The sequence below is a fragment of the Solanum lycopersicum genome, chromosome 11 (genome assembly GCF_036512215.1).
Source record: "Solanum lycopersicum chromosome 11, SLM_r2.1".
Taxonomy (NCBI): Eukaryota; Viridiplantae; Streptophyta; class Magnoliopsida; order Solanales; family Solanaceae; genus Solanum; species Solanum lycopersicum.
Window position 1 is genome coordinate 715,029 of NC_090810.1, and position 24,188 is coordinate 739,216.

General features: G+C 34.4%; 4 protein-coding genes across 8 annotated transcripts; 3 read left to right on the forward strand and 1 right to left on the reverse strand.

The window, feature by feature from the left end:
* Nucleotides 1-295: 295 nt before the first annotated feature.
* Nucleotides 296-2,684, reverse strand: LOC101259802 (F-box protein SKIP23-like). The gene is made up of 2 exons (XM_069291514.1): nucleotides 1,389-2,684; nucleotides 296-418 (listed from the first exon to the last, which is right to left on the reverse strand). Exons 1-2 carry the CDS (start codon nucleotides 2,682-2,684, stop codon nucleotides 296-298), a joined length of 1,419 nt encoding a protein of 472 aa, XP_069147615.1.
* Nucleotides 2,685-4,958: 2,274 nt separating this feature from the next.
* LOC101259103 (uncharacterized) lies at nucleotides 4,959-14,638 on the forward strand. 4 transcript variants are annotated; one of them, XM_019210997.3, is made up of 14 exons: nucleotides 5,853-5,895; nucleotides 6,424-6,521; nucleotides 7,584-7,662; nucleotides 7,791-7,847; nucleotides 8,317-8,372; nucleotides 9,783-10,011; nucleotides 10,453-10,539; nucleotides 10,631-10,705; nucleotides 10,822-10,905; nucleotides 12,914-12,978; nucleotides 13,088-13,277; nucleotides 13,398-13,486; nucleotides 13,671-13,785; nucleotides 14,345-14,638. In XM_019210997.3, the coding sequence occupies exons 2-14, from the start codon at nucleotides 6,514-6,516 to the stop codon at nucleotides 14,384-14,386; spliced, it is 1,176 nt and encodes a 391-aa protein (XP_019066542.1). In that variant the 5' UTR covers nucleotides 5,853-5,895; nucleotides 6,424-6,513; the 3' UTR covers nucleotides 14,387-14,638. The 4 variants fall into 4 exon arrangements, with proteins under 4 accessions (XP_010312457.2, XP_019066542.1, XP_069147771.1 ...); XM_010314155.4 differs by lacking the exon at nucleotides 6,424-6,521 and having other exon boundaries at nucleotides 4,959-5,895; XM_069291670.1 differs by lacking the exon at nucleotides 5,853-5,895 and having other exon boundaries at nucleotides 6,660-7,662.
* A 220-nt stretch (nucleotides 14,639-14,858) lies between these two features.
* Nucleotides 14,859-18,233, forward strand: LOC104644442 (uncharacterized). Of its 2 annotated transcripts, none has more exons than XM_010314156.4 (5): nucleotides 14,859-15,282; nucleotides 15,372-15,435; nucleotides 16,314-17,141; nucleotides 17,481-17,996; nucleotides 18,088-18,233. In XM_010314156.4, the coding sequence occupies exons 3-4, from the start codon at nucleotides 16,423-16,425 to the stop codon at nucleotides 17,974-17,976; spliced, it is 1,215 nt and encodes a 404-aa protein (XP_010312458.1). In that variant the 5' UTR covers nucleotides 14,859-15,282; nucleotides 15,372-15,435; nucleotides 16,314-16,422; the 3' UTR covers nucleotides 17,977-17,996; nucleotides 18,088-18,233. The 2 variants fall into 2 exon arrangements, with proteins under 2 accessions (XP_010312458.1, XP_069147772.1); XM_069291671.1 differs by having other exon boundaries at nucleotides 15,144-15,282; nucleotides 16,322-17,141.
* A 1,721-nt stretch (nucleotides 18,234-19,954) lies between these two features.
* On the forward strand, nucleotides 19,955-22,204 carry LOC101259391 (COP1-like protein). The gene has a single exon (XM_004249808.5). The coding sequence runs from the start codon at nucleotides 20,748-20,750 to the stop codon at nucleotides 21,828-21,830; it is 1,083 nt and encodes a 360-aa protein (XP_004249856.2). The 5' UTR covers nucleotides 19,955-20,747; the 3' UTR covers nucleotides 21,831-22,204.
* The last annotated feature ends 1,984 nt before the right edge of the window (nucleotides 22,205-24,188 follow it).

Genomic DNA, 24,188 nt, shown 5'->3' on the forward strand with positions numbered 1-24,188 from the left:
ATTTCTTTTTTTGGAAAACATCAATTTTAAAAAAATATATTCTGGAAACCTCATGACAAACACCATCAAGTTAAATGTCGAATTTAACATTTAATATAAACAGGAACAAATGCATGGAGTATCGAAGACATTGAGTTTCATAAACAAAGAATCGAAATCTTCAGCTGATTAGAATAAATAGGAATACTAAAATTCAAACATATTTCAAGTTAATTATCAAGCTAGCTTTTAGAACGACCTTACATGTCTAGGATTAAGCTTCTTCTCATTCTCACACCAGCTTACATGTCTAGTATCAAATAGTTTCGGCATCGTCAGTAAAAAGCCAAGATAGAGGTGGCCACAAAATATCTTCTAACTTTATTTCCTGCATTCTTATAGTAAATACAGTTTCCTCTGCAGTAGTGATCACCAAAATCTGATGAAGAAACAGAGAAACAACAATTGTCATCAGCAAAGAAAATTTCATCACCTAATGCATGCACTCATGTTGTTCTTCATCAAGCCGGTATTTCCATGGGATTGATTGTTCTGCAACTTAACATCAGTATCTAAAAACATATCAACCAGAAACAACTTAAATTTGGTACTGACATACACAGTGTAAGCCCAAGTGAAGTCCGGGAAGGGTGATGTGTACATAAACCTTAATCCTACCTTATCAAGACAGAAACATTGTTACTAAAGACCCTCGGCTTAAGTCAAGCACTACAAAACAGGTTTCAAAAGGAGATGTTGAAAATAATAGTGAAAAGAACAATGACATCCGGAGGAGATGCTAATATTTCATGTTAGTTATGCTGTCCTATAGACAGTAAGCCACAAATCCTAATGGTTGACGAAATGCATGACAAAGATAATGTGCAAGCACTAAATATGTGTCACGGTTCGTCCCCTGTATACATTCAAACAGTTTAAGTAGTATTAATCCTAAATAAGCCAAGGGGAGACAAAAGGGAACAAGCCTATTCAACTCTCAGCTGCTAAAGAGTAAAAAATAACAATACACTATACCTCTATACACTTCGAATTGAGTAGCATTACCATAATAGTATAGATATATCTGCAGGAAGTTGCAACTCCTAGAAGCTACATTTATTTTTTTTATGCATAATATATAAACAGGATCACGATTCTTGTTCATGTTACTATTATTATCCAACACTTTTGGTTATCAATATTGATCTGGAAACCTCAATGGCACTTGACAAACTCTTAAAAATGTTGTGCAGTATGCACGTTAACTCAACATTTAATAATATAAACGAGACAATGAATGCATTAGTTAAATGAAGTGCATGTGAATACAATAAAAGAGTTTCATAAACAAATCTTCACCTGTGAAACGGAACCTTCTTCATGTAGGGCGTGTCATTAAACGACCTTACATGTCTATCATCAATTACAAAGTGCCAAAACTCTGCCTGATGATCGTCAGTAGTAAAAATCCAAGATGGTGGTGGCCAGAAAATATCTGCATATTCGATGAAGGATAACAATGAACCAAGTTTACCATCTCGTAAGCTAAAGATACCTGTGTGATGACCATCTAATCCTTCATATCTAAGTTTTACTTCTTCGCTAAGACCAGATACCAAATGATCTTCAAAGTCGTATGCATAGTACTTTGACGGATAACATTTCCTATCCACAATTATACCTCCGTTCACATAGTAAATACAGTTTCCTCTGCAGTAGTGATCACCAAAATTTGATGAAGAAACAGAGAAACAACAGTCATCACCAGCAAAGAAAATTTGATCACCCAATGTATGCACTGCAATCCACTCGTGTTGTTGTTCATCAAGCCGGTATACCTTAATTTCTTTGGGACTTTTCCATGAAGGTTGAGAACCATGCCACTTTGTCTTAACATCAGTATCTAAAAGCATATCAACCAGAAACAACTCCCCACCTGATTCGACTAGTCGTTTCTTAGTACCCCATTCGTTAAACACCTTTAATGTGGAAGATACGATGGTGTGATCGTTAGACAAAGAGGAATCATACATTATGGTCTGTCCATAAGTATCAACAACATAAAAATTCCCCTTATAAACAATAATATCGACAATCTTACTATGAGTGGGATGTTTCAAGGTAGTCCATTTGTTATCCCCTGATTTAACACACAATAAGTGATCAATAGTAGCCATTATAGAAAACTGATTGGTTTGATCATTCCAAATAGGCAAGGCTTTATTAAATAATTCATATCCTAGCATACAATGTATGTAATAGTTTAAGTCCCAATGCACATGATAGAATTTACAAACTTGAGAAACACGAAAATCTAGAAAATTCAATTTCGTCGTATCAGGCAAATTATCCATCACTCTGATGGTTAGAGGATTCAAAATCTTAAATTTTCCAGGTCCTGTTTGTAGAATCTTGACCAACCAGCCTGTGTGAGGAGGATGAGGAAGTTGGATAAGATAAACACTGCTTTCGATTAAATAAAAATGTGATTTGAAATCAGTTGTACATAACATGGGTTGGTGGGGAAAAGGCGGTTCGTAGGGTAATTTGATGGGAAACTCAGATTTGGGGATTTTAAAATCAGGAGAAAGTGTTGAACGCCATGAACTGCATACTGCACGAATTCGAAGGATATCAATATGACTCTCCACAAATTTACTGATTCTTTCAACAAGTTCTGCAGGAACATCACACCAAGGAGCCATCATAAAGCTAGCTTTTTTCCAATTGAAAAAACTATATTAGTTGGTGAATGACATATTTAATAGTATCTCAATGATTAATTATACTTCTCATTAATCAAGGACTCTATAATTAATAGGAAATTGCATTTTTATTAGTAACAAATATTTACAGTAGTAGTATTTCGAATTTTAAGGGAAAATAGGTTTGAGCTCAGGTATATCCCCTAGTAAAGTGTTGCCATACATAAACTAATATTGTTATATTTTTATTAAGAGAAAATACATAAATGAAGTTGTTTCGAATTTTTAAAAACACTTAAATTATGCAAGCGTCCTATTACCCCTAAACAACTTTGGATTGATATTATCATATCATTTTTTATCCACCTGGCATGAAAAGTGATGTACTCTCTTAAAGAGCATGAACAAACTAAAAAATAAATATAATTTTATTTTTGAAAGTATTTTGCTATAAAATACACTTTCTTGTTTATCTTATTATAAAAACAAAGTATGTAAATCTTTAGCTAGTTAAATACCAGATAGAAAAGGCAACATTTGAGGCGTAAACTTAGTGATCGCCAGTATAAAGACAAGATGAGGGTGGCCAGAAATTTTTTGCATAATCAAGGAAGGATAACAACTAACCGAGTTTACCGTCTTGAAAGGCAATGATACTTGTGTATTGACCTTTATAACTAAGTTTTACTTTTTCGCTATTGTCATTTCTCAAGATGTTCGCTCACAGGTACACCTCCATTCATTTAAAGGACTGTTGTTAAAATCTATCACATATGGATGGATATACTGTAACTTATCAAACAAACCCAACAATAGAAAAGTATATAAGTCCTATAGTGGAAGTACACTAAATTAGTTTGCTACTCATAGTCACGAAGGTGTAACAAGTCCTAAGCTAATGAGTCTTTTAGGCAAAAAACAAAATAGAGCACCCAGATTTCAAAAGGAAAAACGAGACATTACCTTCTTCTTTTCAGAGCAGCGGGAGCTTGACCGTGAAGCTTCTACACCACAGTGTGCTTAACTCGAACAAGCAAAGAATCAATACAAAATAAAAACTAGCTCTCGATTTTTCATAATTTTTGAAAGAAATAAACCTCTGTTTTATCTGAATTAATGCGACGTTTTCGGGAGAAAGGAAGAAGGAGGCGCGTTGGGTTTTTTGGCATGAAGAAAACGAGGTCCGGTCGTTTTTGGTATTGTATGTATGTTGGTGGGTTGGGCGTTTTTGGTATGATTGCTGACTGGGCTGATGGAAATGGAAATCAAATAGAAGAGAATGGATTATTGGAATTTGGGTCTGTTTCGAGAATTGGATTGTCCCATTTTTTGAGCTTTTGAGGAGTTGAATAAAGTAGTCATATGGATTTCATTGGACTTAAGAATTTAACCAAATTAAGCTTAATAGGTGATTCAACTAAAAATTAAATAAGATTAATTTATATATTTGGGGATAAGTTGTTTGACAAGAGACAAAAATTTTAGGATTTTTAAATTTGATAGGTTGAATGTCATGATTGCAGAGTACACAAATTCAAAAATTGTTTTGTTGATTCTTTCAACAACTTCTTTAAGCAAAAAACAATGAGCTTGTGGTTGGAAACCTAGCATTTCAGAATCCTATATATCATTTATTATTTTTTCAGGACTTGCACTCTAAATTTTTTTTGGTCTCGACTGCATAAAAGTTTATCTTGTTGATTTCAATTTGAATAAAACTAAAGTCAAGGCGGACAAAGGAAGAAAATTGAAAAGTTGGTCAACGGAAAATTTCTTAGCACATATCAGATATCATCAAGGCTATTAAAAATGTTATGCAACATGTTAACTGTCGAATTCAACAATACTATCGAAAAATCAATCAAGCATCAGATATATTAGCGAGTCTTATCAAACACAAGTATAACTTTTTACTCATCGATGCAATAATTAAAAATGGAGTATTTAAAAATACGAAATGATATTCAACTCGAAAGACATGACCATACGTAGAGATTACATGGTACTTTTGGTCTCAGCACAACGAATTGAGACATCTTTTCCAAGGCATGTCACTTGTCTCACAAAAGGTAGATGTAGTGCCCGAATCAAATTGGTTGTTTAAAAGAGGCGTATTAATTTAATTATTTTTAATATAAATGCCATGTTGTAATTTAAAAAGGAGGTGATAATTTCATTTGTCATTTAAAGAAACGGAAAAATAAGTTGGATATTTTTAGCAAACCAACTAATGTTATATATATGCGAAAAGTTTGACGACAAGAACACAAGTGAGCCAAACTTCAAACGAGGTATACCCTAACATTTTTAAATCGTTTAAGAGCATATTTGATTCTTTTTCCTATTTTATATACCTGAAGGACTTTCTTGGCAGTATGTGTTAAACAGGGAGGACAGAAATAGAGCAATCTTAAGATTTGAGGGACCAATTGAGTTAAAAATTACTAGTATATTAGAACTTGAAAATATCCACATATACAAACTACTACTAAAAAACTGACTTGATAGCCTCTCAGTTTGAACCAGTTTGCAAAAACCCTAATTTCAGAGTTCGCTACGGTATAGGGTTCCGTCAAAGCTAACCAGTACTTCACTGGCGGAACACCGAGCCATCGGCCAACCGGCAGAGAGCATCATCGCAAATGGACTTCGACGAGTACGATTATCTGGAGAAGACTGTGGAAGAGACCAACGGTACTTCTACGAAGAGCAAAGACAAAGACAATAACAGCAGCGCCGAGAAGGAGAAGAGCGAGAAAGGCTATCGTCGAAGGGAGAGAGATGGAAGTGAGGAATACGCCGACGACGACAATAGAGAGCGCCGGAGCAGCAAAAAGTCTCGCGGGGACGGCGAAAGCATCAGAGAGAAGGATAAGGAGAGAGATAGGGAAAGGTCATCGAGGCATCGGAGTAGGGAACGGGAATCTGAGAGGGACAAAGAAAGAAGCTCAAAAGACCGTGACCGTGACAGAGAGAAAAGGGAAAAGGAGAAAGAGAAAGAGAGGGATAGAGACAGGGAGAAGGAGAAGGAACGTGATAGAGATAGGAAGAGTAGAGATCGGGATAGAGATAGAGATAAGGAGCGAGATAAGGAGAAAGATAGGGAGAGGGAGAGGTCAAGGAGGAGCCGTAGTCGCTCGAGAATCGAGCGAGAGCGAGAGAAAGAGATGTTGAGAGACAGCGAGCGTGACTTTGAATCACGGGACAGCAGGTTATACTCTTTGCTTCGCTTGTATCTTATGTTACATTATTAGTCTCATGTCATATCAAGTGCTGCTGTTTGTTGCTTCTTAACAATTTTGAGTTTATTTCAAAATGATTAGTGTTTTGATGATAATTATTAATTCAGGATGTAGTGATTGATGAATAGTTTCCAATGTACATCAATATGGTTGGCAACTGCAGTTATGTAGTTGGTTGGCAATTGCAATCATGTAGCTGCTAATGTGGTGAAAGGCATTGCGAAAACTAAAAAGAAATGATCAATATTTGCATCTCATCATCTTTATATCTCAAATTTATATCAATTTTTTTACCGGGCTGTCCACTGTTTTGTAACCCAAAAAACAGAAAATTAGGTAATGGTTGAGTTTAAGTATGTGCTTGAACACACTCTGCTGAGTGTTTTGAGTTCTAGTAGGTTCAAACGGAGAAGGCAATTTAAAGTGGTCTAAGTGCGTAAAAGAGTGTCAGTTTATCCACAAAGAATGTAATATTCTGACTTGGGTTGAAATCGTAGATGGATTGTTTCCACATCTTAATGGGCTAACAATGCGGAAACCCTTCAAGGCTCGATTGAAGAAGTGGCTTATTCCCACATATATTGAGTATGATAAGGTCTGTTAAGTTTCTTTTGGTCTTTGAGATTTTCGCTCACTCTTGAATCCTTCTAATGTTTTTGCATTGATGGATTTAAGGTTACTTTTTTCTTAAATCTGATTTGAGATGTTGACAAATGATGTATTGAATTTCTAGGTTGGCAAAGCATATGGTGTGAGGCTGTATCAGTTTTTCAACCTTTTCTTCTGTTCGAAGACGAAAATACATTAACCCTATATGTCATTCTTTTTTTGTGAAAGCAGGGAAAAGTCTCAAAATTTTGGTGCTGGGCAGCGTATAATGTCACAACACATACTGCATTCATATTCTTAACTTGAAGATGCTTCGAAAGTTCAAATTATCTTCTAGAATTTGCTCTATTTGTACTTGTTTTCTTTTTCTCTGGGAATGTTGCGTTTTGCTGGTGGTTGGATTTCTATTTGCTTCCTGTTTAGATATATAAGATGAAACTCATTGGGGGTCATTGAGCATTTATGAGGAGATCGTGCTATATTCACCTAAACAAGTAGATAAATGAAGTTTGCATTTTCTACTAGCCTATTGGTCTATCCAAAACTTTAGAATCTTGTTGACTTTTTCCACATTTGTCTCCAAAGGGCTTGCCTTGATGATCTATCCTGCTGCAGTAGCTACTCCATCTAATTGAGAAGAGGTGAAATTTAGCACAGCAAGGGAGGCTTTAGAGGATGATGATTCCTCATGTCATAATGTAATTTGTAGAATGTCCATGTATTTATGCAAGTTTGGTTGAGCTTTGATGTTTATAGTAGTTGATTACCTTCAATGTAGCAGGTGCTACATAAAGTACTTGAAATGAAAATCCACTCCCTACTATGTGCAACTTAAATTTTACAACCAGAGCCTCATATTTTTTCGTTCTTTACTAGCCTTGAGGTTAATGTGATTTAGAGGTTGATTTGCTTCAATATGTTCTATAGTGTGACATAAGAAAGTGAAGGGTCATGAGCTCTAGCTGGTTAATAAATTCATGTTTAAAACAATTTTTTGCTATGATCTATGCCATACAGATTCTCATCATGGTCTGAGTCATTTATACAGGAGATTCAAGGAGAAGAAAGAAAAAATAGAACCAGAAGCTGATCCAGAAAGGGACCAGAGAACTGTTTTTGCTTACCAGGTAAATAGTTTCAACATCTTCTTTTCTGCCTTTTTCATCTACATACAACATACATAGTCATTTCTAGCTAGGTGGTTTATCTGGTCAAAAGGTTCATTCTCTGATTTATTTGGTTCGAACTTTTGTAGATGCCCTTGAAGGCGACTGAAAGGGATGTGTATGAGTTTTTCTCACAAGCAGGAAAGGTTAGTTCACTTGGTCCTCTATATTGCTTTATTGTAAATGAACTATGCTGCTGGCAAATTTATGGTTTGATGATCAATGTGTGCTGGTTATGCTTGTCCTAGAATTTCATTTTCTTGTGGTCCTCTAGAATTGATATGATACTTAATGTTTAGGACCCAAAAAATGATTTGTGTTCTTCGCTTGACCCTTCTTCCATAAACTATTAGTGCATGCAGTATGCATCTCCTTGCTGTTGCAGTAACTGCTTCTCTGCCTTCAGTATCAGGTAGCTTAATTACATTCTCATGTCTCAAGATTCTATACTTGATTGGATGAGCAATGATAGTCTGATCAGGTTTAACTGATGATTTTATGCATGACCTATTGCAGGTCTTGTGGTGTATATTGTATGAGTGTACCAAAAGGCCCTCTAAATACAGTTTATCCTGGTGATTTCTATATTTTGACACTCATTTTATACATTTCTAGGTGAGGGATGTGCGGTTAATCATGGACCGGAATTCAAGGCGATCTAAAGGAGTTGGGTATGTCTGTGAAACTCAACTCTCTATCTTACAATTTTGCATTTAATTTTTCCTTGATTTCTTTCTCAAGTAAATTAATGTGCATCTTGCTTGTGAAGTACTCCTTAAAGTCCCAAGGATTTATGCAGTGCAGCTTTCTTTTTGGAGGGGGACGCTAATCATATTTGATTGACTGTAGCATTGGGGCATATCATTTTCCTAATTCAAACTGAATTTTTGTTTGTCTACTAATGATGGTTAATAAAATTGCTGTGTTGAAATCAAACTGTATTCTTGATTTGTTCCTCCGACTTCTGTGTCTCTTTTACACTATGCCTTTAGAAAAACTGTGTTTCTCATGGCTGTTTTTGCTTTTTTATAAATCTTCCTTTTGTTTGGTTGTTCTATGACGTCTGACGCCTAAAATATATTTCCAGTCCCAAGTCTGGATAAGGAGAGAAAGGTTGTGGGTTGTAAATAAAATGTGTTCAAGCAGAGGAAATGTAAAGTGATGGTTCTATGCTGACCTAAGTCGAGGATCGTGTAGTTGTCGTTGTAAACATGCATTTTTGATTTCCTTGGAAAAATCATTATGATTGGTGGAGCTAAGGTTATTTGTATTGTACTTACAAAATGAAGAGGTTTATTTGGATTGCCAAGTACTGGATCCCAAGATTGCATCATTTGAAGTTTATAGTTATGAGATGTGGTCTGTAGATAATATAACAATTGCAACCATAGTAAAACAAACAGCAGTAATTGGTCTTGAGAGCATTTAAAGTTCCAGGGATATGGATCAGATGCTAACTGCATGATTTCAAGTGCATTTACCTAAGTACTATTGGTATGCCAGTGGGACCAAGGTCTGTGTATTTACCTCTGTGGAATTCCGAGAAGTTTCTTGTGGCTCTTCTTACTTTTTACTGTTGGGAATTCCAAGCACGGGTTTAATCTGGTTGTTGACATTGATTACTTATTGCTGTTCTAGGGGCTAGTTACTTCCATTGATATTTTAGATGAAGTAAAAATATTACTCCCTCCGTTTTAAAAGTATGACCTCTTTCTTTTTTTGGTAATAACTTTCCACGTGGCATGTTTAAGACCACAAGATTAAAGGGCATTTTCGTACATTGACATAATTTTATTTTAGGACCACGTGATCAAAAGTCTTCTTTATTTTCTTAAACTTCGTGTCAAGTCAAACTATGTCATTTTTTGTTAAACGAAGGGAGTATTAACAACAGGGAGAATCTAACACCGTACTCAAGGTGTAAATCTAGAAGTAGGAAGCTTGCATAATGCATGATTTTCTACAAAAGCCACCCAAGTATCTAAACAACTAGGTATATCTTGGGTGCACCAAAAAAACAAGGGATCCATGCAGGTTCATTGAGTTTCAGTTTCGTTAATGAATTATTGGTATCTATGCAGGTACATTGAGTTTTATGATGCTATGTCCGTGCCAATGGCTATTGCTTTATCTGGTCGCTTGCTCTTTGGCCAACCAGTAATGGTAAAACCTTCTGAAGCTGAAAAGAACCTTGTTCAGTCAACTGCGTCTGGTGGTGGATCAGGGTTGGCGGGGCCAAATGCTGCCTCAGAAAGAAAACTTTATGTTGGAAATCTTCACTTTAACATGACAGAATTGCAGCTTAGACAGGTAACAAGACTGACTTCTCTTTATCTGTGTATAGCCACTAGAATATTCACTTGTCATGTGCTCTATATAATGGCGGCGCTTAAAGACGCAATATTCTGCAACGCCGATCTACCTTGACTTATAAAATATAACATGTTGCTGAACAAATCTGTGTTTTAGAGGAAATATATAGTTCATGAAAACGCCTATATGTTTATGTATCAAATCCTTCATTTATAGGAAAGAAAAAAATCGTAAGATTTTTCTTTGGGATTTTGTCTTTCTTGTAAATTCAGTACATGATAGACACCCATACATGTGTTTGCCTAAACTTTATTTCTTCTGTAACACTAGTTTTTTTCCAGCATGTGTAATTGACTTTTCCAATGTCTTTGCCACAATAGTCTGACTCAGTGAAGTCTTCTATTTCTAATTGTTTTCTGTTGTATCTGGTGTGGTCAGATTTTTGAAGCTTTTGGGCCAGTGGAGCTTGTTCAATTACCTACAGATCCTGAAACAGGACATTGCAAAGGATTTGGGTTTGTCCAAGTCAGTATTTAGTGAACTGCAATATTTCTATCCTGTGTTTTCTCTATCATTATTTTATTTCTCTGAGTATCTCCTTTGTGGTTCATCTTAGTTTGCTCAACTTGAACATGCTAAGGCGGCTCAAAGTTTGAATGGTAAGCTTGAGATTGCGGGTCGGACCATCAAGGTATGTAGATAGACGAAACTCGTTGCTGATGTATGGTCTCTGTAGACCTCACCTCTCTGAATACTGTTGTATGACAATATCTACTGATCCTTGACTGGCTTTTTGGTTCAATGCAGGTTTCATCCGTTACTGAACATGTTGGAGTACAAGATGCTGGAGCTAAAACTGCAGACTTTGATGATGATGAAGGGGGTGGCCTGGTGAGTTTGCTCTTAAATCATTAGAGAAGGACCTTACAAGTCATCTTTTCCTTTTATTTAGGTTTAATACTTCGTAAATTATCAGTATGATGGAGGTGGTAAAAGGTCCATCCATGTTTTGCCAGTGTTATGCATTAATTTTTATTGTTCATCTCTCTGTTACTTTCTTCCTAATTCCCCTTTTCTTTTATGGTGTTTGTTCGGTATTCAAGAAAAAAATGAACCAAACCAACTAAATAATTCATTAATATATAAAGTTTATGATCATAAAAAAATATTTTTATTCAAGACACTTTAAATATCTTTAACCACAAAAAATTGTTTTAGATTTTTTTTTTAAAACGTCGTCTTGTGTACTCCAATCTTCTGTATTGAAGTTATTTCAAAGTGATTTATTGTTTTAGCATCGAGGCTAGATAGGTTTGTAAGTTGTCACGTCTCATAGTGAAATTTTGTCTCAGATATATGCTTTCAATAGATAATAGGTTTAATCAAGTTAACTGATTCTCGCTAAACATAGACATATGAGAAATTGTGTCTTAGCTCTAGTAGATATTGAAATGAATTTGTATTTTCATGTGGGAAAAACCAACAAAACCGAAACAAGATAGTGATTCTTTGTTTTGGTCTGGGTTTGGTTCACAGATGAAAACAGAGAAACAAAACCATGAACGCTAAGCATAAAACCGAAAAAGAGCGTAACACGGAGCCATTATCAAGGCTTAGGAAGTTTCTGCTTTGACTTCATCCATCTGGTTATGTTGTTTTCAACGAGTGATATCTCTTCCTCCGAGGGAAATTCTAATTTTGTGTTGAAGCCACTCAGGCAGAATTCTACCTGATTTTTAGTTCTTGTTTTTACATGTTCTAGAAAATTTACAGCACTTCTTTTTTCCTATTTTGGGATGTTAATAAATGTGAGACTTTAGCACTGCCCCATAAATAATACTATTTTATACAATATCCACATTTTCTCGAGAGTTCAATCCCTAACTATGGGGTTGAGCTAAGCCCAGGTGCATATCTTTACATGGTATTATAGCTAGGCCCATCCCTATTTGGGCTACCGGTCCATGCTCCCGTTGGGCCTAAGCGTGAAGGGTTAGAGTCCTCCATCCTATGTGGAATGGATGGGTGGTTTAATAATCTTGGACGGTTGGACCCCCCCCCCCCCCAAAACACAAGCTATCTTTTAGATATGAGACATGACTTGGGCGCAAGTGTCATATCTTTGCATAAACATCGATGTTGATGTTTGCAATATCAAGCTAACTTTTCAATCATTATTTTAATATTCCTTTCATTAACTTTAATTTATGTAATTGCTGAAGTTCAACTAATAGTTTATACTCTGTCTAGTTTAATAATCGCATGAAAGTGCAACAGGCGAGTGCTATGTAATTTCATCAACTTTACCATGATATATTTTCTGCAACAAAACTTTGTTGAACTTGTGCAAAAACTTAATGAGTTTACTATAGGGGATCTTGCTTTGTTCTTTCTAATACGCCATGTCAAAGAATAGTTATTTAAGTGCACGCACATCAAATGCCCTTTTTCAGCTAGTTGGTGCACAATTCTCACTTTGACTAAACCAGACCCCACTTGTGTGATTTCAATGAGTATATCGTTGGTGTTATACTTGGCAAGCCATCCTCAAAGCAGCTCAATAGCAGTGGATCTGAGTTCATTCATTCTAGGAAGTATGAAGTATAGGGGATGGAACTTAGTATTTTTTTAATAAAGACTAATCCATTCGTAATATGATGTTTACTGGGAAGACAGAAGTCTTCCTTTTCCTGTAAGTTAACGAAAACGTATGTTTGATCTTTTTTTTTCTCTTGGTACCTCTGCATGTGGATGCCTGTTACATTAGAAATCTGATGAATTCATTCTCTATGATATTAACCTTGTGCAAAGATGGGGAAAAACTGCCAAATAGGCTTTTAGTAATTGCTATCTCTGTTATAAAGTGCACATCCATCTGAATCGTTTTTGTGTATTCCAGGCATTGAATGCTCAGTCAAGGGCCATGCTTATGGCAAAATTGGACCGCAGTGGTGTTGCTTCAGGGTATGTCCAGCTTTCTCCCTCTTTTATGCCCCCCCCCCCCCCAAAAAAAGAAAAAAGAAAAGGAGTGTTTTTACATGCAAAATCTAATGCTCAAATTTTTCCTCTGCAGTGTTGCGGGTACACTAGGAGTTCCTGCACTTAATGGTGCAGCTCAGCCAGCAATGAGCATGCCAATGGGTGGAGCAACAGCTTTTCAGAATATGCTCCCAACACAACTCATTGCTTCCATGGCTCCTGAACCCATTGGGATACCCAGCGAGTGTTTGTTATTAAAAAACATGTTTGATCCTGCAACTGAGGTTTGTGTCCCTGTGGAGTCACATTTAACAGCACATTTCTGAACCATCATGGATAGAGGAGGTGCATATCTGATTCTCTGTTATTTCACAACATATTGATCTTCCAATTGTGTGCTGCAGACGGATCCAGAATTTGATTTGGATATTAAAGATGATGTAAAGGAGGAATGTTCCAAGTATGGCAGGGTCAAGCATATCCATGTGGACAAGTACGTGGTTAATTTGTATTGTTGACTGCCCTGTGGTTTTTTAAGTGGCTAGTTCTCCATTCCTGTTTAGACAAGTCTTATTCTTAAATATTATGATCCAATAATCAGCTATTCGGGCTGGCTACTTACTGGTAAATCAATGTCATTTTCGTCAGCTATTGATCGTAGATGTATCTTTTGGCAGGAATACCTCTGGTTACGTGTACTTGCGGTTTGATAGTGTTGAAGCTGCATCTCGTGCTCAACAAGCCATGCACAAGAGATGGTTTGCTGGCAGGTCGATTTCAGCCATCTACTTGGTAAATGCCCAACTTGTCCCAGCATTTTCATGTCCTTATCTTCTTCCTCTTCTTCGAATGCATAAATGGTTCATGGAACATTTTTTTTTTGGGGGTGGGGGTGGCAAGGGGGGTTTGGGTTGCAGAATGTTAATTTCTACCCTGTTGGTCTGTTTAATGAAGTGTCATTTGTTCCTATTCTGTTTATTTGTTGTGGCATCTTGATTCCAGTTATGGCAGACAGCTGAGTTCAGACCAAAAAATAAAGAAGAAATTTTTGGACTTGTGGGTTAATTTTGACAGCCTATCTTTTTGTTGTCACTTGATAAAGTAAAGAGTGAATACACTTGCCCGTACTTGGTTCATTATATAGACTTCAGATCATTTCTTTTTCTGCTCACCCTTAGCCTCCCCCCAACCCCTATATAAGATGGGTAAAATGGACAGTACTTGTAGACAAGTCTGTTATATTAAGTTCTTAGTTTACCTAGCTCTTGTATATGTTTTGAATGAGCTTTTTTCTTTGACGATCGAAAAAGTGCAGTTAGATTTTTCTGATTGTTTTTTTCGTGTTGTGCAGCAACCGTATGAATATGATGCCAAGTTCAAAGGTACAGGCTAGATGGGAGCCATCTAAAATGTCTGAAGACTGCTGATTTGTTTATTGTAATTGCAATAGTGCAGCTGATTTTGTAATTTAAGTTGGGATACCAAAGACTCGTTAAAGTTCCTTATACCCGGACAGATGAGGTTATAGGTTGTGTAATTTTGACACAGTATTCTCATTTTAGTCAACTGTCACTTATGGAATTCATTTGTATTTTTTTTTTGGCAACTTGATTGATGAGATTTAAGTGTGTTTGCTATTGGAAAACGTTGTTTAGGTTTGTGTTTGAGAAAATGAGAAACAATGACCAGTGTCTCCATGTTTATTTTCTCTTTTCGACCCTCTAACATGTCCCATCACCTTCACTCATACGGCTGGTCTCTGCTTTTATCCTTCATATTATTTTCTGCCTCGTAACATGTCTGTCTCATCTGCATCACCCACGTTCTTACTCTGATACCCAACCGCTGAGTATTGGAACCAGGCTATGTCGCTTGCTTCCGGTAATTTTATTGATGCGTTGCTCTATCCCTTCATTGACTGAGCAGCACCATCAGTCTGAAACTTCAAACAGTCTCTGCCAGTAGGTTGAATAATCAAAATTTGTGTTCGAATCAGTCTGCAACTTCAAAACTAGCACTGCCGGTCATATCAAAATTTTACTACATAATTTGAAGGCAATTTGGGTAGCAACAACTTAACTCAACTCAATAATTCGGTAGTTCTTTTAGGCGCGCATTGCCATGTGGCAGAGCAGTTACAAGCAACAGCTCAACAAGTTCTCATCAATTCAACTAGCTCAAAATTCTTTCGTGTTAAAGACGAACTTCAACAGAATTCAACAAGTTAAGTTCTCATCGCATTCTCAAGGTAGCTCTTCAATGGCGATTGTTTACTGATTCTTCTTCTCGGTAAGTAACAGTACTACTTGTTTCCCGACTTCGTTGCTCTCAGTATCTTCCAATGTGTTTTAATTCTAATAGTTTCAACTCGATTGAAGGATCCTCAATGGCGATCGTTTACTGAGCCAACCGCATAAATCATCGAATTCGTTTCTCTTCGCGGTAAGTAATTGTTTCCTGACTTTGTTGCTCTCAGTATCTTCGAATTTGTTTTCTGTATGTATGAGCGATCTAGCATTTCCAGCGAGAAGAACAATTGCTTGTGAAATGCAGAGTCCGTTTCATTTTAAATTGCACTAGCTAGGTATTCAGTGAGGAATTGAATTCCCTTAGGTGTTTATATCGTCCTATACTCTTTCTGTTTTCAAATTTCAATAGAAGAGCAATTTGCTCTAGTTTACCTGTTTGTTATCCACATGAAATACAAAGAAACTCTGTTATACTTTAAGACAGAATAGGAAATTCAAGAAAAAAAATATTCATTTCTTAATTGACTTCAGCAGAGATTGTATCTCTACTCGATAATTGCATTTCTTGATTTTACAGTTTAATAGTATGAATGGATTAAAGAAAGAGAGTATGTCTGTATTCCTCTTTTACGTCAATAGAATCTACTTATAATAGAGAAGATGTCAACTGGGTCAAGGAGACAGAATGTATTCTGACAATTGAATGGGATTACAGTTGCCACCTAATTGTCACAACTTTCTAGCTGAACTGCGTGTTATCCAGATGAAAATACAGACTGTTATATTCTTTTCTGTGTATTAGATCTGTGATTTGTAACTTCAGTGTATCAATTTTCATTAGTGCATAGTTCAAAGTGGTCTAGATGGAAGAAATGGAGTTTAGAAGAGTTCTGTATTTGTACTCAAATGATTGCAAATCCAACGTGATTGATTTTGAATGGATTAAAGGAGGGTCCATTCTGTACTCAATTATGTACTTTTTAGTTCTTAACTTACACAAATAATGAGAAATGTATTTTTTCTTGCTGTAAAGTACTTCCGCCTGCTACTGATTTGTACTTGAAGTTCTAGACTTGCAGGTTTGTATCAAGTCCTAAACATAAGGGAAGGTTGATTCATTTTAACTGTTCTGGACAGTGTTTAAACTGCTAGACGTCAACGATAATCTGAAAGTCATAAGATGAATGACTGTATGAGTTTAGATACTGTTTTTCACATCGAAGATGAGGTAAAAAGGTTGCTTAAAGAGATAGACCTGATGAAAAGGAATGTTCAGAACTCTAACTTCTATGCTAAAATGGTCTTGGGTCTCAAGAAAATCAGCCCTCATTTGAGTGACCTTCCAGTAGGCCCCAATTCAAAAGCTAAGGTGGTGATTTATGGTTTGGGAAGCATTGAATTTAATTACAATTCACAAGTTCAGCTTGCCTTATTTCTCCTACTAAAAGATCGTGTTGATTGGATGGGCGATATAGAGATCTATGATCCTGTGATGTCTACCGTTGATATGAAAGTTTTTGGGATATTCGGTCTTAAGGCTCTTCACAATGATGAAAATGGTAGGAGGAAAGCTCAGGGACCAACTATGTTCTACATGCCTACTCCTAGTTATTTTCTTCTTGGCAACATATTGGAAGCAAACTGGTCTTCATCTTCTCTTGAGCAGATTTTTCTGCTGACAAACTCATTGGAGGCTATGGAAGAGGTCCTACCGTCTTATGATCAGTTTACTGTGGCAACAAGGATACGCTTATCGATAACTCATCTGTTCAGAAAAGAGATTCCCATACCAGAATCTAGCGACTGTCAGATGTATCCTAGTTTGTTCCTTGGATTTGGCTGGCATTTCTTTAAAGGGGTCAAGAATTTACCAGTATGTATCTGGTTATACAGGCAGAGGTACTTGGATGTGTGACTAGTTACTGAAGTTTTCATTATTTTTTTTCAAATGCAGTTCTCTATTGTTGTTCTATTGATACTGGGAACAAAGGTTCTGCCAATTAGCATATATATCATCGAGATCAGTAGCCTATAGTCTCTGTTGCATATGATGGTTTCAGCCTGTCGTAAGATTTAAGTGCTATTTGAAGAATCTCGATTTTGTTGGTTGGATCATGCAAAGTACTTATAAAGTATTTGCTTCCAGAAAACAATAAAGTGACAGAGCTGACCTGAAGGAACAATATGAGGGAAAGGTTTACTTCATCCCTAAATAACTTTTTAACATCTGTGTTGCAGGTATTTTGAAATGGTCATTAAGCATGATTTAAAAAGCAAGAAGATTAGCAAGGAGTTTAAAGAAAACTTGGCTTTTATACGTTACCCTCGTGACTTCAGAATGTGCGCATTGCCTCATCAGGTTGGTTGGTTTAAGCTAAACATCTATGGTATTGGCAGAAAAGAGGGTGAGCTTGGACGATATGGTGGCGTGTTCAAAGATGAAGGCGGAAATTGCTTAACTAAATACTGTTATAAGTTTGAATCTAATTTTGAAGATGATGTGATAGCTGAACTGGCTAGCTTGAAATATGGATTGACTTTACTGAAACCAGAGAGGTTGATAGTGGAGTCCGATAACATAATGTTGGTCCACTATGTTAATGGTCGCCTTAAGCCAAATGAAATAGTCAAAGTGAAATTGGAAGAAATTTTCGAGCTTCTGACGGGTATAACTTACGTTGTATACTATGTCTATGAAGAAGCCAATAAAGTGGCTAGAGAATGGGGGCTCTGAACAATGATGGAGGTGACTTGGTGAGTTTGCTCTTAAATCATTTATAGAAGGACCTGTTTTCTGTTAAATACAGGTTTTGCTGAATATACATTTTTTGTGGTGTGTATGTAGGAACATGATGACAAGTTCATAGGTACAAGATGGAGGCTGATTTTGTGTTGTATATACACTATGATCTACTTGCAAGTGTATAACAATACACTATGTAAACAAAACATTATGCAATACATTAGCCTCATGTTTCTCGTGATATCAAAGTTTTAAGCTTCTTCCGCTATATATAATTCACGACAATTTTAAAAGGCAAATAAGACTAGACTATCTTATCCACATGACTACTTTAGTCTTTATTAAACTCAAGTCCCTCGAATCACCCGTTTTCACATCAAACTCCACCATTGGTTCCAAACTCTAATTGAAGAAAGATCAACTAGAGAAGATTGAATTTGTGTGAACTTTTTTCGGGTTGGATCGCAGTATTTCTGATAAAGTTCTTTTTTTTTTTTAAAAAATAATTTAATTTAAAGATTTAAAATCTTTATTTAAGAGAAAAGACAATTCTATTCTTTTATGATATCTAAATTGATAAATGTACATCTAAGTCAAATAAATAATGTAATCGACCTGACATGAAATAGCCAAGTTGTTAGACTGACCCTGCAGAGCAGTTTAGTTATTTTTCTTAATTTAGATTTTAGTCATTATAATTTATTGGTATTGTTGTTGAAATTAAATTAAGGAGTCCTAAATTGAAAACTATGAAATAATTATCTTATATAAATAATTTTTCTATATCTAAACAATTGCATATATTTGTGTTTCATGAAGAATTTTAATTTTTTGGAGTAAATTTCAAAATAACTAATTTTAACGCATTTATTTTTCCAAAAACGGCGGAAAATTTAAATAAAATGGCAAATTTTTTAAATCAAACAGGTCGTGCGCGGATCTGAATCGGGTCGGGTTAATCAACTAAAAAGTTAAAACATTTCGATTAATTTCAACATTTCTGTTATCAACTAATTAATTGAAAATATTTTGGCCATTTAATTTAATTAAATAATTAAATAAAGAATTAAAATAAACTTTATCAAAAAACAATCAACCAAACAAAAAGAGTCCCTCTTTCCAACCCTTTTAACAATTAATATGAGTGTTTCTATATTTAAACTCTCCTATTTTTTTTTCTTCTATGCCTAAATTACTATTGATATTTAAAAGTTTAAATTTTAAAAAATTCAACTATATCACATAATTAGAGAAAATAGTTGATAAAAAGTACTTGTATATTTAAATCTCCAGCAACTATTTGATACAAGAGCATACGTGGAGACAGTAGAATCATACATTAAATTTGTATCCACACGTTATATTTATAGGTAATGAGAAAAGGCCATATTTGCGATGCCGATTCATAAAATACCATGAACTTGTCCCACATTTTAAGTCAAGTGGTACATATACATTAAAATAACATACATGACACATTATCCACTTTCATGTCAATGAATCAAATCATCAACTTGCAAATCTCAAAAAAAAAAAACAACAACTACATATCAACAACTTTCTTATATTATTGAGCTATCAAAAAAAAAAAAAAAAAAGAAGGGTAAATAAATAATAAAAAATTGATCGTTGATTTTATTATATGATAATTAATTTCTTTTGTTAATTATGTATTACTTAAAGACAGATACGTACGTATTCAAAAAATATAGAGGATGGTCACTGTTATGAAAAAGTGAATCTAATATAGAAATTTAATTGATTTGATCTTTAGATTTTGTCTTTTGCACTCATTAAACATTTAAAAGTATGGTTCAAAATTAATTGTGAGAGGCGATAACTAATTTTAGAACGAAAACTAGACAAGATATATTTAAGATTAAAATTTCTATTCTCGTTCAGAAAGGTATACCCAATCATTATTGTATCATATAATATTTTGAATGCGCATTCACACATATATATTTAAATATGTTTTAAATATAATGACACTATGTATTCTATATGAGCATACATTCACGTGAACCCGATAATCTCTCCTAAGGCCCCATACTTTGAGGCAAATTAACGATGAATTTGAAAGTTAATTTCTATTTATTTATTTTTGTCAGCACTTGAAAAATACCTATTAATAATTTATCTAAAAAAATTAAATAAAGATAATTCTACGTAACTACAATATATCAAGTGAGTAGACTTGAGAGAGGGTGGGATGAGATGTACCTAGTCCTTACTTTTAATTTTATTGAATAGATAAACTATTTCTAATAAATCTCTAATCCGAAAATAATACATGCATTCGTATTTTCAAAACAATTATGTACTATCACACAAGCTAAAATACAGTAATATTATTTTAGAAAAAAAGAAAATCTTGCCAATTTATTAGTGTACATAAATCTATTAAATCCTCAATCATAATAGAGTGTACTTTTGATGAATAGACAAAAGGCTTTGGTTATTCCACGTAACACAATATGCATTAGTATCCACAAGCATTTAGTTCTTGCAAAACAAATATGAGGTACATATTCTACCACAATTCCTTTTTTGTCTCCTCCACTTATATACAACTAAGCCATTATACAATTTTTAATTTCCCCTTCTTTACACTATACTACTACTCAAATTCATTAACTTTAGATACTATAATTTTTTTTCTTGTTTAATTTCCAAAAAAAGGGTAATGTTTTGCACTAACAATTCTTTTCTTTTTTGCTACTACAACTCCAAAAATTATTAGTACGTAGTATGAATGGGAAATGACAGATATTTCATCAATTTTGCATCAAGAAGAAGAAGAAGAAAAAGCAAGATGTGAATGGGATTTTCATCTTTCTACTATTATTTCATCTTGTAATAATCTTAGTGGATCTGGTTGTGACACAATTGGTGTGTTGGAATTTGACCCTTGTGGTAATTTCCTAGCTTCTGGTGGTATTGCTAGGAAAATTCGGATTTACACCGTAAAGTCTGTCCAAGGCGAGAGGCGTATCGGCGATGCGCCTCTCGCTTTAGATCACAGTAATGCATGTGATTTTTTTATTTGTACTCCGGCCAAACTCGGGAGTATAAAGTGGAAACCCGGTTTAGGGAGTCGGGTTTTAGGGTCGGGTGATTACGATGGAGTGGTTATGGAGTATGACCTAGAGAAAAAAATGCCCGTTTTCGAGCGTGATGAGCATGGTGGTAGACGGGTTTGGAGCATTGACTATTGTCAGTCCGATCCGGTTTTGGGTGCATCCGGATCCGATGACGGAACCATGCAAATGTGGGACCCGCGGTGCGGTGACAGTGGCAAGTGTTTAGCTATGGTACAACCTACCAAAGGGTATAGTACACCCGTGTGTTGCGTCGAATTTAATCCGTTCAAAGGTCCAATCGTAGCCGTTGGATGCGCTGACCGGAGGGTCTACGCGTATGATATGAGGAAAATGCTTGACCCACTCTTTGTCCTGGATGGACACGAGAAAGCAGTTACTTACATTAGATTTCTTGATGAACGTACTATTATTTCTTCGAGCATAGATGGTTGTTTAAAAATGTGGAATGCGGAGGACCAGAAGGTCCTTCGCACCTACAAGGGGCATAGTAATAGTAGGAGGTTTGTAGGGTTATCGGTATGGAAACCGGGTGGATTAATTTGTTGTGGCTCAGAAAATAATCAAGTTTTTGTATACGATAAAAGATGGGGTGAACCAATATGGATGTATGGACGCGAACCAAGACATGAGCATGGGTTCGTTAGTAGCGTATGTTGGCAACAAAAGGACGAAAATCAATGCACACTCGTAGCTGGAGATTCAGATGGTGTTTTACGAGTTTTTAATGGCAAGAGGAAATGACAATATATATATATTCACTCAAAATCCAGTAAAAGATGAAGTATCGGCAAAATGTGTAATATTATTTCATGAGAAGTCAATCGTGGCCAATACAACAAGGTAACACATTTTCTTTTTTCTTTTTCAATTATTCTTCTAATTAATACAGGAGTTAGAGGAATTGTTCACCATTTACATTTGTCTGAAATAGATAGATAGAGGATATGATTCGATAGAAAAATATCTGAAGAAATTTAAATTGCAAATGCTATATAGTTTATTCCTTTCTCTCTCTTTGTTAATTAGTTAATTGTAATAAAAGGGAATAATAATTACGGACACATCTTTATAGAAAATATAAATATGTCTGTTCTGCTACTGAACTTTATAACGAATATATTCTCTTATATAGTTTTTCTAAATTATTTTTTTTGCTATTGAAGAAGGTACAAATGCGTAAATTAAAGGCCGATCGATTTGTGTGCCATTAATTAAACAAAAAAAACTTAAAATACAACGTACGTTTAATTTTCCATTCATCATTTTTTTTAAACTAAAATACTTGTGTGCGATAAAAATCATGCAACAGATGTTAAAAACACATATTTATCAGTTTGAAAGGCTTAAAAACCTTACTCAATATAGAGTTTGATGATTTGATATAAAGAAATAAAACCTTTGTATTATAATTATTTTTTAATTTTTTCTGGCTGAGTTGTTAACCATCATTTGACCTCATATTGGAGGTTCTATCTTGAAAAAAAGTTTACATTTAGTTATAACTGGTTAAACACTAATATATTTAAGAAATACAAATTATATTACGTCAGTCAATACAAGAATCCCTATTGAAAAGGGTTTAACAAAAAAAGATCAATTTCTAATCTTCTTTATAAAATATTATGTGTTAGCACTAATTTAATCATCCTCGTAGATATTCCTCTTATTTATACTAGTATAAAACGCTTGAATATTAATTTATTTGATTTCGTTTTTATTGGAATAGTGAATTTTATTTTATTATTATGAAATATTGAATATCCGTACTTCTTCATCTTCTTCCAATTAGGTAACTCACCCGACTTCACTAATAAAATAATTGTTCAAGAAACTGTTAATAAAGAATGTCACTTAAAATATTTTTTAATCAAAAGATTATATTAAACATAATAATAGCATTATGTATACTAATTTAAACTCACTTATTAGAGATATATATTAAAAATTTAAGTACCTTTAATAAAAATTTCTTATGACATAGTTGACAGAGACTAAAATGTTAGGTTTGCTTGCGTTGCTCGAATGAGACTATTTGAATTTTTTAATGTTTATTTATATTTATATACTTATAATATTTTAGAGTTGGGTCGAAGCTTTTCTATTTATTGATTGATGTAAAACCTTTCTTACTTATAATTAAATAGTAGTCTTCACTAAATTAAAAAAAATAATATAAAACTCTAAACAATACATATTATACGTAAATTATAATTCTTTTCATATTTATTAAGTTTCAATTTCATAGTATTTATCAATTGAAACTAAAAGCAACCTCACTCTAATTATTCAATGCAAGCGAGCATCATCACAACTTCATATACGACTTAATTTTACTTATCTTATCATTTTCATTTATTTCTTTAACAAACTTATTTAACTTGCACATATCTCTTATTCTTATTTATTTATTTATTGCCTTTTAAATTATTTGACACCCAAAAATATATTTTACTAAAAAGGAAAAAGCAGATTTTTTTTTTTTAAAGTTTTAGATAAGTTTTTCCCTGTCATTCTGACATCCATGTCACATTTTATGTTTGGAATGTAGGAATCAAGTTTCAATCATTTTATCCAAATATCGAAAAATCTTATCTTTAAATTTTTGGTGTGTAGGCACCAAAGACACTGACACTGACTACAACACCACTAGCTAGTTATAAATTTTTATTTTGTTTTGTAACATTGTTATAAAAGATATTCTATATCACTAGACTATAAATATTTGATCATACCGTTAAAATTCGTATTACATTGGACTTCTCAAAAGTGGTGATCCACTGAGTTATAAGTAATCATTAGACTTAAAAAAGTAAAAGTAGTGGTTTTCAATAATTTCAAAAAGAATCAAATCTTCATAGAAAAGCCTAGCTAAATTTAAGTGGATTTGTTCACAAGTTTATATTGAGTCACGTAAGTTATATAAGAATTTATGATAAGAGTTAAGAATAATAATTTTTTTTATTATCTAAAGTTGAATATTCACTAAAAATAACAAAACAAATGATATTTGTTGAGAAATGCAATAACTCATGAATACTATTTTCATTTTGTATCTTGATTTATTACATATGAATTTGTATTCGGAACTCTTTTGAGATA